We start from the raw sequence: 14994 nt of genomic DNA, 5'->3' as shown, positions 1-14994 counted from the left end.
GTCCACACTCAACTTGTAACTTTCCACAGCTCTGTCTCTCGTTCCTAGGCTGGTAGGCCATTGGCAAGGAATGGTATGTTTATCAGTCTTGAGATGTGGTCTTGGTTATTCTTCCACAACAACAGCTAGGTCTCTGGCCAAGACAAAACACCTGCAAGTCCTGGGAAACAAGTACTACAAAACTAATATCTTCCCAGTGTGTTCTGTGCCATCAAATCAGAATTAATTTATAGCGACCCTAATTGGTCTTTCAAGGCATGTGAGATCTTTAAGTAGTGGTTTTACCAGTTCCACTCCCTCAGTGAGTTTCTATGGTTGAGTAGGGATTTGAACCCTGTTATGCAGAGTCCTAGTCTGTCGCTCTGTCCCTACACCACACTGGGAATCCAACAAGAGCATTATAATGCTATATAAACAATGTTATTTTCAAATCTGTTATTTTCTTCTAGCTTCCTGTATGTCCATGGATGCCTCCTGGGGCATTTTAATATAGAGCTGATCTAGATCCAGCTGATTGCACGATTTAACATCAAATCAGAAGGACAGGAGTAATCAGTGAATGAAAGGAATAAGAAAGCTGTTCATGGATTTGTGCAGTGGTCTAGAATAATTGTGTTGACCTTGATAATTTCATGGAAACATTTGTTTCCTGTTTAAAGACTTGGAAATCAGCACAAAGAATACATGCATGGGAGTAATATAAATGAATGCATTTTCCATAAAGGAAAAGGAAGTCAATGGAGCAGTTTCCGCTCTTTTCTACTAAATATTCAAAAGAAATTCTGTAAAGAACAAAAATTCAGAGATGATTAACAACTGTTATTCTAACTTCCCTATAAAATGGCTGCTTGTTGTTGTTGTTGTTTTACAGGACAATCAGGACCTGCAGGTTTAAAGGGTCGCAAAGGCAGTAAAGGATTACCAGGGCAAAATGGCCTCAGAGGTTTTCCAGGTCTGTGATTTCTTATTTTGAAGTTTCTTTTTTATTTCATTCTGCTCTGTTTTACTCATATAATATGAAATGAATATAACAATGGAATAAAAAAATATGAAAATAGAGATTCTATCTTTTCCAGTGTTGGTGAGCAGATTGAAGATATTTGAATATGAATCTGTATGTCATCCATTCTAATCTCTTTCGCTGTGACTTCTTACAGAATTGACATATTTTATTTACAGAATTGGCTCTTGTAATCTAACCACCACCACCACTACATTCATGTATCAAGCTATTTCTCTTCCCCTAACTTTCTTTTCCTCTTATCTTGCCAACACATACAAAACTAGAGAAACAGTAAAAATAATGGTTTTGTACTGCTATTCACACCTGGCAGACTATGTTTGGCAGAGTGGACCATAACCTATGTAGTTTCACTCTAGAGAAATCCATTTCAGGCAGGGTTGCAGCATTTATGGCTCCCTCGCTGTTGTTGAATTCCAGTTCCCCTAAACCTAACCAGCCTTGCAGCAGTGAGGTTTGATGCGAACAAGTCATTCATCAAAATCTAAGGAATCGAAGGTTCCTCATCCCTGGTTAGAAAAAGTCTCTGGTTATTGGGACCATTGTCATTGACTGGCTGTGGTGAGTGGTTAGTCACTGAAACCACAATAATAATAATAATAATAATAATAATAATAATAATAATAATAATAATAATAATAATAATAATAATAATAATAATAATAATAATAATAATAATAATAATAATAATAATAATAATAATAATAATAATGTCCTGCTTATTGAAAGATGCTTGATAATTTATCACCGTTCTAAAAAAACCTTTCTGTGTTCTTTGTATTGTGTGTAAATCAGTTGATGTGTATCAGAATATGTCATATGACTGTAATAAACAGAAGTAATGATGCATTTTTATTCTGCTGAACCACAGTCTCATGCTGGTGCTTCTTACTTAACTTCCCCTCTTTCTGGGCTTACAGTCCTGGATATCTCTCAGAGAGAAGTGATGGATGAGCAAGTTGGGGTGTATACAGGACTGATTCAAAAATAAAGACAGCTATTGCAAGTGTGTCTCAAGATCCACATTGCCCTGAAAACTTCATATAACTTGTTGCTATTGGTATTGTATTGCCTATGAGCCAGATACTTAGACAGCACCTGTGCTGATGCACCTCTGTGAATTGTTCTATTAAAATTTAGCACAGTTGTTATCCATTTATAAGACACTGGTGCGTATTGAAATGCAAGCTATGGTGTAGAAGGGTACTTCCTGACCTTTCTTTAGGAAACTCCATGATGCAAGCATTTATTTATTTATTTATTTATTTATTTATTTATTTATTTATTTATTTATTTATTTATTTATTTATTTATTTATTTATTTGATTTATATCCCGCCCATCTGATAAATCTATACCACTCTGAGCGGCTATATATTGACATCCTCAAGCAGTAGTTCTCTGTTTTCAGCAAATTGCTTTTTACTGTTGTATATTTTTTAATATATCACTTTATGTTTCTTAAGAAATTGTACTTCCTTTTTTTTCCTGTTTTCAAAAGTGCATTAAAAAGCAATTAACATTTGGCATTTGTCGTTCTCAGGTTTTTCTGGGTTACCTGGTGTTGATGGTGCAGTTGGCGAAAGGGGTAATCAAGGAAGTGATGGCATTCCTGGACCGCCTGGAGAAAAGGGAGCACAAGGTTTTCATTTTATTTTTCCTATGTGTTTTTTAAAGCTTTGTATAAATGTTCAGAATGTACAAAATGTACCTGCACAAAATGAGGGAGAGTGGGTATAGGCACACTAGTTTGATCTTCCTCCTTCCACTCTCATTTTTGTTGAACCATAAACATAGAGGGCGAATTTCTAGAAGGGAAGCATCCTGTATCTTTGGAGACACTCTAGAATCCTGTAAAATCATGCTTAACATTCACAGTTCTGAATATTTTTATCCTTAGAATTGTAATACGTCATCTTTTTTTTTTCTGTTCCCCTGTTTGTAATAAGGAATTATATACAATTTTTATACGCTATCATACAGGTCTTCCTGGGTCGAAAGCTCCTGGTCCTCAAGGCATTCCTGGTCCTAAAGGTGAAAAAAAAAACTTTTTTGTTGGGCTGTATTCCTCTAAACATAATTTCTGCACTCTTCCCTCCATTTCAGTGATCTCGCAAATTTAGTTTCACAATTCACTAGCTAATTGTCTTGAAGAAGGTCATGTACATAGTGAGTTACTGTCCTCTTCAGTCAGAGCTGTCAGGCTTAAAATAAACCTAATCCTATCTATATCGCAGAGAATTGTATTTTTACTTCAGAATATTACTAACCAACTGGTGTATGGTACCAAACTAGTAAGAAGCTTTCCCGCTTAATAGTGATAATACTCAAATGTTTATAATACTAATTTCTCTTCTCTTTCTTCCTCTTCCTGAGACTAGAACAAGTGATTAACAGCACAGTAGCCAGTTCTGCATTGATGTCAAGCAGGTTTAAATTTTGCAAGAAAATCTCTCTAAAAATGTCTGTCCAGAAAACCCTGACCAGAAATTAGTATGGCTGGACTGTGTTGTAGAAATATGCATCATGTATGTACATGGTAGTATTATTCTGCTAGATTATGCCTCTGATTAAGGTCCTTTTGCAAAAAGAAAAAAAAAGAAGTACTCTTGAGCAATAATAAATACCCATAAGAAAGGAGTGGCTGTTCCAGTCAGAGAGTAGTGGCAATGGAAAGGGCACAGCTTCCTTTTACAGTAACACTGGAATTGATTTTTGTAACCTGAATGACTTTTAACATATAAGAACATAAGAACATAAGAAGAGCCCTGCTGGATCAGGCCAAGGGCCCTTCTAGTCCAGCTTCCTGTATCTCACAGTGGCCCCACCAGATGCCTCTGGGAGCACAGGACACAACTAAATACTTGTCTCCTGATATCCCTCCCCTGCATCTGGCATTTTGAGGTCCATCACATGGCTTGTAACCTGTAATGGACGTTTCCTCCAGGAATCTGTCCAATCCCCTTTTAAAGGCATCTAGGCCAGATGCCATCACCACATCCTGTGGCAAGGAGTTCCACAGACTAAAAACACGCTGGGTAAAGAAATATTTTCTTTGGTCTGTTCTCACTCTCCCAACACTCAATTTGAGTGCATGTCCCCTGATTCTAGTATTATGTGAGAGGTAAAAGAGCTTCCCTCTATCCATTTTATCCATTCACTGCATAATTTTATATGTCTCAATCATGTCCCTCCTCAGGCACCAAACGCTGTAGCCTTTCCTCATAAGGGAGGTGCCCCAGCCCAGTCATCATTTTAGTCACTTTCTTCTGCACCTTTTCCAGTTCCACTATATCTTTTTTGAGATGCGGCGACCAGAACTGTACGCAATACAGTACTCCAGTTGCAGCCTTACCATTGTTTTGTACAATGGCATTATAATGTTGGCTGTTTTATTTTCAATCCCCCTTTTAATGATACCTAGCATGGAATTTGTCTTTCTCACTGCCACCGCACACTGGGTCGACACTTTCATCAAGCTGCCCACCAGAGCATTAAGATCTCTTTCCTGATCCATCACGGACAGCTCAGAACCAATCAGATGCTAAAGTTTTGAATTTTTGCCCCATCGTGTATTACTTTACATTTTCTCATATTGAAACACATTTGCCATTTTGGAGAGATTCTTCTGGAGCTCTTCACAATCCCTTCTGGCCTTCACCACCTAGAAAAGTTTAGTGTTATCTGCAAACCTAGCCACCTCACTGCTTATCCCTGTCTCCAGGACATTTATGAACAGCTTGAAAAGCACCAGTCCCAGGACAGATCCCTGGGGCACACCACTTTTCACCCCTCCCAGCAATCACACACATTGAAACTCAATCAAAACAGAGCAATCCAACATGTAACCAAAAAACAGTAGCCCCTTTCAGGAACTGAGAAAGATGGAAGTAAGCATTGTTTAGGGTTTGGCTCGTCCATGATGTTATATACCTTCATGTGGTTGCCAGAAAAAGGAGCAAACCAGTCCGTTCCCAACCCAGACCAAAACGTAGGACAGTTGCCCATCTGTTCCCATACATATTTGTACAAGTGAGTCTTCTGCTTATAAAAGCTTGTCCATTTGGCTGTGCATACTTTGAGTGTGTGTACATGCAGTCCTTAACAAATCCCTAGGTGGTTGTGCAGTAGGGATCACTGAGTTGAAAATCTCATTCCATGATTACTTGCAATGTTGTGATCCAGTTCAAAAATGTGTGCAGTTATTTATGCTGTGTAGACACTGGCTAGAATCTTGGCTAAAGGGTTGTATCTAATGCTGTTGCTCCACAATAAGAAGTAACCTCCCTTCATGCAAAAGGAGTTGAACATTTGAAAGGGGTATTTTTTTTTTCAGTTTAACTCAGTTTCTGTGAATGAAGGATAGTGTTGGATGCAATCCAAACTTTCTTTGATTTCACAACTATACTCTTTCACTCAAGAATGTATATGTTTAGCTTTGGAGAATTCTAGAAGCATGTAATAGTCTCTTTAAAATCTACCTAACTTTTTTTTTAAAAAAAATATTGCATAGGTATCAAAGGAGATATGGGATTGGCCGGTTTTCCAGGACCACGAGGTGTTAAAGGTCTTATGGGGGATCAAGGACGAAGAGGACCTCCTGGCATACCTGGATTACCAGGACATCCAGGGGAACCAGGCGTAGTAATTCCAGGTCTGAAAGGAAATAGAGGCCTCCCAGGTCTTGATGGACAACCAGGTAGGAAGCCGTGTGTGTACAGGTCTGTCCATGATTCTCTCTGGATATAGAGTTAATTGAAAGTTCTTAGTTTCAGTGCATTTTAAATGCATTGAATTCTGTAGTCAAAATAATACACTCTTGCATATACTTCTCTATTGGGGAGGGTCCCCCATTTTTTCTCTGTTTCTCTCTTTTTGTAATTTTAATAAGGAGTGAAATAGCAGGTGGAATATGCTCATAAAAATCTTCTAGGTCTGGTTCTCCACACCCAGAACTATGGTGGAGAAACATTAGCAGCTCCTACTAATTCAAAGATTAGGTGTTACCCAGAGAAACATATATTCTGCTATATTACCATGAATTTACTGTGTTTCTGTCATTATTATTTTTAAAATGTTTTTAATTATATAAACACCAGTTATTACATATTCTGTATAACAGATGTAACTATATATATATATATATAAATATATACTGGGGTATATATGTATATATATTGAAACCATATAATTAATGTATTAAACAGTTATGGAACTGATGAAGTTAATTCCAACTGCTAGATATAAAATATCCAGGTGTGGATTACCAGTCCATTCCTTTGGATGCCATTCTGGAACAGTCTAACTTGCCTAAGGCTGCACAGGGTGATAAGGAACCTAACTCCATCAGCCATTCACAGTCCTGTGCTCTTAGCTGGCCCCTCTTCTAGGAGCTACAGTGGTCTGTCTGTATATACAATTCCCAAACTGTGTGTAGTTATTCAACTTTAAAAAAAACCCATATAGGTATCCCAGGTATCCCAGGACCCATTGGACTCCCCAGCTTCAGTATTAAAGGAAGCAAAGGTGATCGAGGAACAGATGGGCTACCAGGTCCACCAGGATTTAGAGGTGATGTTGGTCTCCCTGGTCTACCGGTAAGTGACCAAAAAAATTAATCCTTTTTTAAAAATTCATTTCTTATGTTTAAATCTTACAGTTTGGGAGTGCAGCATTGTTTAGCAGAAGCAATATGATAAAATTTGCGCAGAAGAAAAATATGTAATTATCAGTGGGTAATCACCATCACACATGTAGGAAATCTCATAGTGTTCCATTATATAGCTGCTGTAGTAATAACAATTAAAGCAAAAAGCAAAGCGTGCTGCTTATATACCGCCCCATAGCATTTCAAGCGCTCTCTGGACGGTTTACAAGTTAATTATGCAGGCTACACATTGCTTCCCCCCCCCCCCAGCGAGCTGGGTACTCATTTTACCGACCTTGGAAGGATAGCAGGCTTAGTCAGCCTTGAGGCAGCTACCTCGGATTGAACCCCGGGTCGTGAGCACAGTTTTGGCTGCAGTACAGCAGTTTAACGACTGGGCCATGGGGCAATTAACAACAATTAAACCCATCTCTGATTTGTAGAAAAACCTTCTTTCATCTTTGAAGCATCCAGTGACTGAAGCCTTCCTTGCACTGTGTCTAACTATTATAACGTCTAGCTTTTCAGACTCTTTCGGAAATCTCTCTTTTGGCTAACTTTCTTCTTGCTTTTTGTCCAAATTTTAGTAGAGAAGAAACATGATCATAGCAATAGTGACTTGAGAGGAAGTAGCGATAAAGAATTGTTATTGTACTGCTAAGCCTACCTTTGATTCATATACATTTAGTTGAATTAATAGAAGATGTTTGTCTTACTAATGGAAAAGAACATACTCGCAAACAGTCCAGATGCCTATTAATGGAGGGAGTCTCTTATATCAGCTCTGTCCTAGATAACTTTCCAAGACTAGTAACAAATATGCCTCAGCAAGCAACTGGCTGCAAATTTGCTCTTGCTGATGGAAATGTTTGTGTGAGAGACAGGGAACTGAAAGAAGAGGGGTGTAAGTCATAGGAATGTTTAATTCCTGGAAATGCCCACCCGAGGTGAGATAGTTTCCCTCTCAACTAGAGTCAAATCCAGTTTTGCTCTTTTCTGACATTAGTTTACTACCCTCTCTCAGAATCTCCTGAAAACAGTCAGAGGGCCTTTGTGATGTGGTCACTGATACAAGTTATACATTGTATATGATTTGCAGGGAGTTGAAGGTATCCCTGGCTATCAAGGTCCTAGAGGTGAACCTGGTTTTCCTGGATTTCCAGGCATAAAAGGTATTTGACTAATTTCAAAAGTGTCATCTCATCATTGCTTGCATGTTATACTTCATATATGAACTGTAAATTCAGTTGTCATGGATGAGGAACATCCTGTTTAGTACCGAGTTCTGACACATCTTTGAGGCTTTGCTTTCCTCAAAGGATTTTACAGTGTTGGTTCCAAGATTTGACAGTCCCTCCTAGAAAAATGCCCTGACTATTGCTGGAGAAATGCTTGTGCTTCTGAGACCTACCTACAGAAATGTCCAGAGGGAGCATGCAGGATTCTCCTCCCCTGCTCATTACTTTCATGCCTGGAGAGAAGAAGCTCAAGAGGCATCATCAAATGGTTGCTTCCTTTCAAGCTTTCAAATCAAACTGGGATGAATCGCTGCGTTCTTCCAAAGATTTCAGATGCATGGCAGATGCAGTCTCTGACCCAGTTTGAAACAGTTTAGCCCTATTCTGTCATTTATTTTATTTATGGAGCCTGCATGTAATGACCGGATTTGCATTATTTCCATCCTGTCTGATGTTGCTTTTATCTTGGAAACACAAAAGTCTGAAGGAGGAAAGCTGCTGTGCCCAGGCAGCATTTTTGTGGGAGCCAGAACTCAGGGTTCTGAGGAAAGCAGGCTTCTTTCTTCAAACTGTATCATTTCTGGGATTAAGTTAACAACAGAGTTGACTAGCATGTTATCCTGCTTCCATGTGGGCTTTACATTCAGACTGAATAAATGAATAAGGCTACAGTTTCAACACAGCAGCCACGAAATTAAAAGATGCCTGCTTTTTGGGAGGAAAGCGATGACAAGCCTTGACAGTATCTTAAAAAGCAGAGACATCACCTTGCCAAAAAAAGTCCACATAGTCAAAGCTATGGTTTTCCCTGTAGTGATGGACCATAAAGAAAGCTGACCGCTGACGAATTGATGCTTTTGAATTGTGGTGCTGGAAGAAACTCTTGAGAGATCCTGGACTGCAAGGAGAACAAACCTATCCATTCTAAAGGAAATCAACCTTGAGTGCTCACTGGGAGGGCAGATCCTGAAGCTGAGGCTCCAATACTTTGGCCATCTCATGAGAAGAAAAGACTCCCTGGAAAAGACCCTGATGTTAGGAAGCTGTGAGGGCAGGAAGAGAAGGGGACGACAGAGGATGAGATGGATGGAGAGTGTCATTGAAGCAACCAACATGAATTTGACCAACTCTGGGAGGCAGTGGAAAATAGGAGGGCCTGGCGTGCTCTGTTTCATGGGGTCATGAAGAGTCGGACACGACTAAACAACGACAGTTTCAAGATACAGAAAATCATTTTCTTCACTAAAAGAAGCTAACATTTTAAAGAAAATTCTGCCAATCTCCTGACAATCTCCAAATTTTATGAAGTAGCAACTGGTGATAAATTGCCAGGAAGGACCAATATTTATATATTTTCTCTGGATTTTTTCTTTCTTTCAGCAGACAAAATCCTGTTGCTTAACTTTATGCTAGTGAAACCCAGATTGGGGCCCAGAAAAATGTAATTGATAACTTTTGGAAAGTTTCCTCCCCCACCCCCTTTTTTTGCCCCTAGATTCCTTAGGACTCCCTTTGATTCCCTAAGGCAACTTTAGGAACATAAGGACACAGAGATGGAGCCTTTAATACTAAAAAAATCATGACCAGATTGCCGCAGCTAAGATCAGGATTACCCGTGACAATTTATTTTTACTATTAGGGCCTCCCCCCTGTGTCCTGAGGCTCCCAAAGGCTTCACCAAGACAAAAGGGAGCCCTAAGGAGGCTCAGAAGCTGAAATGGGGGATAGGAAACTTTCCATGAGTTTTAGTCAAATGTTTCCAGCACTCAATCCAGATTGTTTGGCATAAAGTTACATTAACAGGATTTTGCTCAATGTGAGACCAGACCATATCTTGAGGGCCAAAGTATGTCATTTCAAGATATGGTGACTAAAACAGGCCAGGGAGTATCAACAAATTGTTGGAACTCTAACAAGGAGGAAGAAACTTTATTCCTCATTCAGTCCATGAGGGCTTCCAATTTCAATATCCAGTCTTCCTGGAAGAATCTTGTCACTTCCTGTGGGGTCTGTATCTACTGTCCCAAAACATATATCTTCCAAAGAATAATGACATTCTATACTATTATTGACTAATCAGGTTATATTATGCAGAAGGAAGATTTAAAAATATAAGTTTATGAAGATATGACACCCCCTGTTGAAATCCAATATTGAGTCAAAAATAGAGTAAACCAAGTGGACAATGGGTTTGATTGCTGGTTATTCTAAACAGCTTCAGCTAAACATAAAAATGCAGTAATGAGTCACTGAAGGGACTATGTGAAAAGATAAAGAGATAGTGTGTGTGTGTGTGTGTGTGTGTGTGTGTGTGTGTGTGTGTGTGTGTGTGTGTGTGTGTGTGTGTGTGTGTGTAAGAGTATGAATAAGAAATATTACTATTATCGTAATACAATATTGTTCTTTTATGATGTTTTGAATGGATTGATAATAACATTTAATTAAAAAAATTGGAAATAAATTGACCATTAAGGTGCCTAATGGTATAGTCAAATATGCATATAGAGGCTCTTTAAGAATCCTGCATATTATTTTGAAATAAAGATGCAGTTTTCCAACTCATGATCCTGATGGAGTTTTGCAATGCATTTAGTTTTTTTTAGACTGAATTATTAACACAGTATTATCTTTCTAGGAGCAAAAGGCAATAGGGGAGCACCTGGCATAACAGGAATGGCAGGGCCTGGAGGTCCCAAGGGTCCACCTGGTAACTAATAATCTGTTTTCATCGATCCAACTTGTCCCTTTTGATTTTTAGTATAAATCAACCATGTCTTTGTTTGATTCAATATTAGGTCAGCCTGGACCAGCTGCAAGTGCTGTCTCTTTCCCAGGAAATCCAGGGCCAGCTGGGCCTCCAGGAATTCCTGGATATCCAGGAGATTCAGGCCCAAGAGGAATGCCTGGACCACCAGGTATAAGTTTAATCATCTGTTCAGCCAATCAGAGAAAAATATTGGAAATGTTGACGAATAAGGGTAAAGGTTCCCTTTGACATTTAGTCCAGTTGTGTCCAACTCTAGGGCACAGTGCTCATCCTCGTCTCCAAGCCAGCGTTTGCCTATATACAGTTTCCATTGTCACGTGGCCAGCGCGACTAGACATGGACCGCCATTACATTCCCACCATTGTGGTATCTATTCATCTACTCGCATTTACACTACATACTTTCGAACTGCTAGGTTGGCAGGAGCTGGGACAAGCAACGGGAGCTCACTCTGTTGTGTGGGTTTGATCTTACGACAGCTGGTCTTCTGACCTTGCAGCACAGAGGCTTCTGTGGTTTAACCAACAGCACCACCACGTCCCACTTGAAGAATACATAGCCTTAATATATGAAAATTAAGTAAACCTCAAAGTATCTTGGTATAGTTTGCTCTTCTTCCAAAATGAGCAAAATGTTTGCCAAAGATTATTAAAGAATTAGTTCCAGCTGTGCTGATTGGTGCCATTTGATGCCTAATGATCTTACCAGAATTTCTACTGAAGTTTCTATGTGCACAGTTCAGATCTTGGCATTTTTGTCTTACAATCTCACTTCTGTTTTCTTTAAGGAATTAAATACTTTACAAGAAATGATGGAGGGGATAAGATCATAAAGAAATGCTTGAAAAGTTATCTTTGCTTGATTTTTTGGTGTATTTGTGTTGTTATTTTGTAAATTAGGTTCTGGTGGAAGCCATTGGCAGCAGATATCAACTGCTAATCCACTTCAGAAATCTACTGTCTTTAAGAGAAATGTTTAAAAAGTCTTGAAGGAATCTTTTTGAAATTATCTTCTTAGCTATATATTTTTTTCTGTTGCTTGTTTTATCGCTTGCCTCTTAAACTCTGCCTCAATACAAAGTGAAAAGAAACAAAACAAAAACAAAATTTCCTACAGAAAAACCTAGGAAACCAGAATGTTTGTAATTCTTTGTTGGTACTGGTTTAAGTCTTATTTCAGTCTGGAAAGCAGGAAAAATACCAATAGCATGAGCTCATAATAACGTACATAGGTAAAGGTAAAGGTTCCCCATGACAATTTGTCCAGTTGTGTCCGACTCTAGGCAGCAGTGCTCATCTGCGTTTCCAACCCATAGAGCTAGGGTTTGTCCGCAGACAATCCTCCATGGTCACGTGGCCAGCGTAACTACACATGGAACGCCATTTACCTTCCCACCGAGGTGATCCCTATTTATCTACTCGCATTATGTACTTACAGGGAAACAAATGCTCCTTTGGGATGATCTTACTATATTTTAGAGCAGTAATGTGTGCCCATAATATCCATGGGAAACACCTCTGTGAATAATTTATGTATTCTAAAGTTTTCAAGCCCTTCTTTCAGGGAACATTTTCCACAAGATGGTGCTCTTCTCAGTGGCTGGCTGAATGTTTTCCTATTTCCTATCACAGCAGTGATCAGGAAACTGAGGAGGAAAGAGGAAAAGAAACAGCTGTTTCACTCCTCTTGCTGCTGTAGTATATTGGCATCTGGCTGATATTCTTTGCTGACTAATAACTAAGGCTAAGTGATAGCTGGACAGTGGAAAAGCCATGCTCATGGAGGTAACTTCTCAGCAGATATAACAAATGTAGCTTTTATCCCCTTTATTCCCTCTCTGTGGATCTAATGTACATGAATATTGACCACAAATATCCCATCTTCACAACAAGCTAGAAATAATGGAAATACATGCCTTCAGTGTCTCTAAATAGTGAAAGTACCCCTCCTTCCTTTCAGATTCATAACAGAAACAATGAGAGGATCCTCATTATAAATCTATATTTTCTTCTTTGGTTGCAATTTTACACCAAGCTCAGATTGTATTTACCCTGGTATCTTCCTGTATGTTAATTGGCTCTTCCTTTTTGAATCTAGGGCCTCCAGGTATAAAGGGCCAGCCAGGCCGTTGTGGGATTCCAGGTAAACCTGGACCACCTGGACCAAAAGGAGAAAAGGGATTTCAAGGACAAAAAGGTAGTATAATGTAAACAAAAAAAAGCTATGTATTCATTTTGGGCAAGAAAGCATTGCCCAGAGAGGTCATTAGATTATTTGTAGCACTGTGAACCTAATTAGAATGAAAAAAGACCATGGTTGCATTTATTACAAGAACATATTTGCACGTTCTGAATAGTCTTGGTGTGGTCTCTTGAAATATGACATGCTATGGTATGCATATTCAACTATGCTACCAACCCATGGTTTGTCAAGCAGCTATAAATATAATTTGGATTTGTGGCTTGTTGTTAGCTTATACAGTGCACCCTGTTTAAATCATGGTTCCAGTGGCCCAAAACCACCTGGTCTCGCTTGTTGCTGAGTTTATCCACAACTTCACACCAAGAAGTAGGAACTGATAAAGGGGACAGGAGAAAGATAGTCCCGAAGAGGAGAAAACAATCCACAGTTTCTCTAGTAATCTGTTTGCAAATATGTGGCTTAAGCAAAACAAAACACTGTGACTAACATGAACTATCACATCTTGTAATGTTCAACCACACTCATCAATTGTAAAAGTGCCTAAAATTTGGAAAACATATATTTATGGAAAATAGCTCTATAGTATTCATTTCCCTGGTACTGTATGATCTAGCAAATCTAAGAGAGAGTTCTAGTAGTGTCTTTCTTTTTCTAATGTATCTAATGTACAGTAGCTTAAATGTCTTGATATTGTAGTCTCATATTTTCTCAAGTATAATCATGTAGTAGAGAGTGTTTTTCACATACAGGTACACACTGGAAAATATATGTAACTTATTGCTCAATTGTTATTAATTCATTCATAGGTTTACCAGGATTGCTTGGGTTTCCTGGAGTAGAAGGACTTCCTGGACTCCCAGGAATTTGCTTACCGGGTCCAGCAAAAAGGGGCTTCATCTTTTCTCGGCACAGCCAGTCAACAGAAATCCCTGTGTGCCCATCTGGGACAGCCCAAATCTATGGTGGTTATTCTCTGCTTTCTATACAAGGGAATGAGCAAGCACATGGACAAGACCTTGGTACTTCTATAAATGCATGCTTTCAGTTCTTTAATAATAAAATATAACTATGCTTCCATGTTGGCTGACTTACAGTCACCCTTGCTGGGGGGGGTTAGGTATAAAGTACTCAGAAGATGCTAATCAACCCTTTTTTCTGATGGCACTCTGGGCTCTTCTTTTGAAAGGAGCAATGAGGAATTGTATGGCTGACCACTGGCTTTACAGTCAGGTACTTTAACCCACTCAAAGACTCCCTGGAAAAGACCCTGATGTTGGGAAAGTGTGAAGGCAAGAGGAGAAGGGAAGGACAGAGGACAAGATGTTTGGACAGTGTCATGGAAGCTACCAACATGAATTTGGCCCAACTCTGGGAGGCAGTGGAAGACAGGAGGGCCTGGCGTGCTCTGGTCCATGGGCTTACGAAGAGTCAGACAGGAATTAATGACTAAACAACAACAACTCTAACCCATTAAGCTTACTTATACCTTTATCAATGAGATTTTTCTGCCTAAAAGGACAGTCACATCATCTTTATTATGCAAAAGCTACTCTTTCAGTGGCAAGCTCTGTCAGCACAACTCTATATGTGTGTACCTGAAATTCCTGTTGTATTCAGTGGGGCTTGTTATTTGCTATCAAGTCATTTGTGACTTATATTAACCTTAACAGGGATTTTAAGGTATTTCAGATGTTCAAGGAGTGGTTTACTATTTCCCTTCCCATTCGGGGCTCATGACCCATCCTTGTTTTGGAAAGCAATTTCACTTGATGAAAATCTCTGGCTAGTAATTTCTGCTACCAAATGCATTATATCTTTTCTATAGAAACTTCAGTGAACACTCTGATTTCTGAATTGTGGGAAAAGTTACTGCAACATTGGCTTCTTATGCTTTCATTTAGGTCATTTAGGGCTATTTTAATTTAATGTGAATCTTCCTTCTATGCAATCACTCTTGGTTAAGGACTGTGCAAGGATGGTCCAAAGGAATAGTGGAGGAATATTTTAAGGAATACCTTAAAATATTTCCTGCTCTCTCAACTTTCAGTCTTAATGTATTAATGTTCTTTATAGCATCAGTTAAATTCTTGCCCTTCTATTAAAGGACTTAGTTCCCCTTT

The 14994-nt window shown here is 39.0% G+C and overlaps 1 protein-coding gene across 1 annotated transcript in view; it reads left to right on the top strand.

The window, feature by feature from the left end:
• COL4A3 (collagen type IV alpha 3 chain) overlaps positions 1-14994 on the top strand; it is a 99980-nt gene that overhangs the window by 79997 nt on the left and 4989 nt on the right. Inside the window, exons 39-48 of the mRNA XM_020792621.3 lie at positions 872-952; positions 2564-2662; positions 3004-3054; positions 5534-5719; positions 6487-6617; positions 7767-7839; positions 10541-10612; positions 10701-10820; positions 12770-12868; positions 13681-13893. Coding sequence (XP_020648280.3) covers positions 872-952; positions 2564-2662; positions 3004-3054; positions 5534-5719; positions 6487-6617; positions 7767-7839; positions 10541-10612; positions 10701-10820; positions 12770-12868; positions 13681-13893 — 1125 coding nt within the window. The remainder of the gene's footprint in view (positions 1-871; positions 953-2563; positions 2663-3003; positions 3055-5533; positions 5720-6486; positions 6618-7766; positions 7840-10540; positions 10613-10700; positions 10821-12769; positions 12869-13680; positions 13894-14994) is intronic.

This window comes from Pogona vitticeps, chromosome 3, assembly GCF_051106095.1.
Source record: "Pogona vitticeps strain Pit_001003342236 chromosome 3, PviZW2.1, whole genome shotgun sequence".
Classification (NCBI taxonomy): domain Eukaryota; kingdom Metazoa; phylum Chordata; class Lepidosauria; order Squamata; family Agamidae; genus Pogona; species Pogona vitticeps.
Note: the sequence above shows the minus strand (reverse complement) of the source record. Positions and strands in the feature narration are given on the sequence as shown.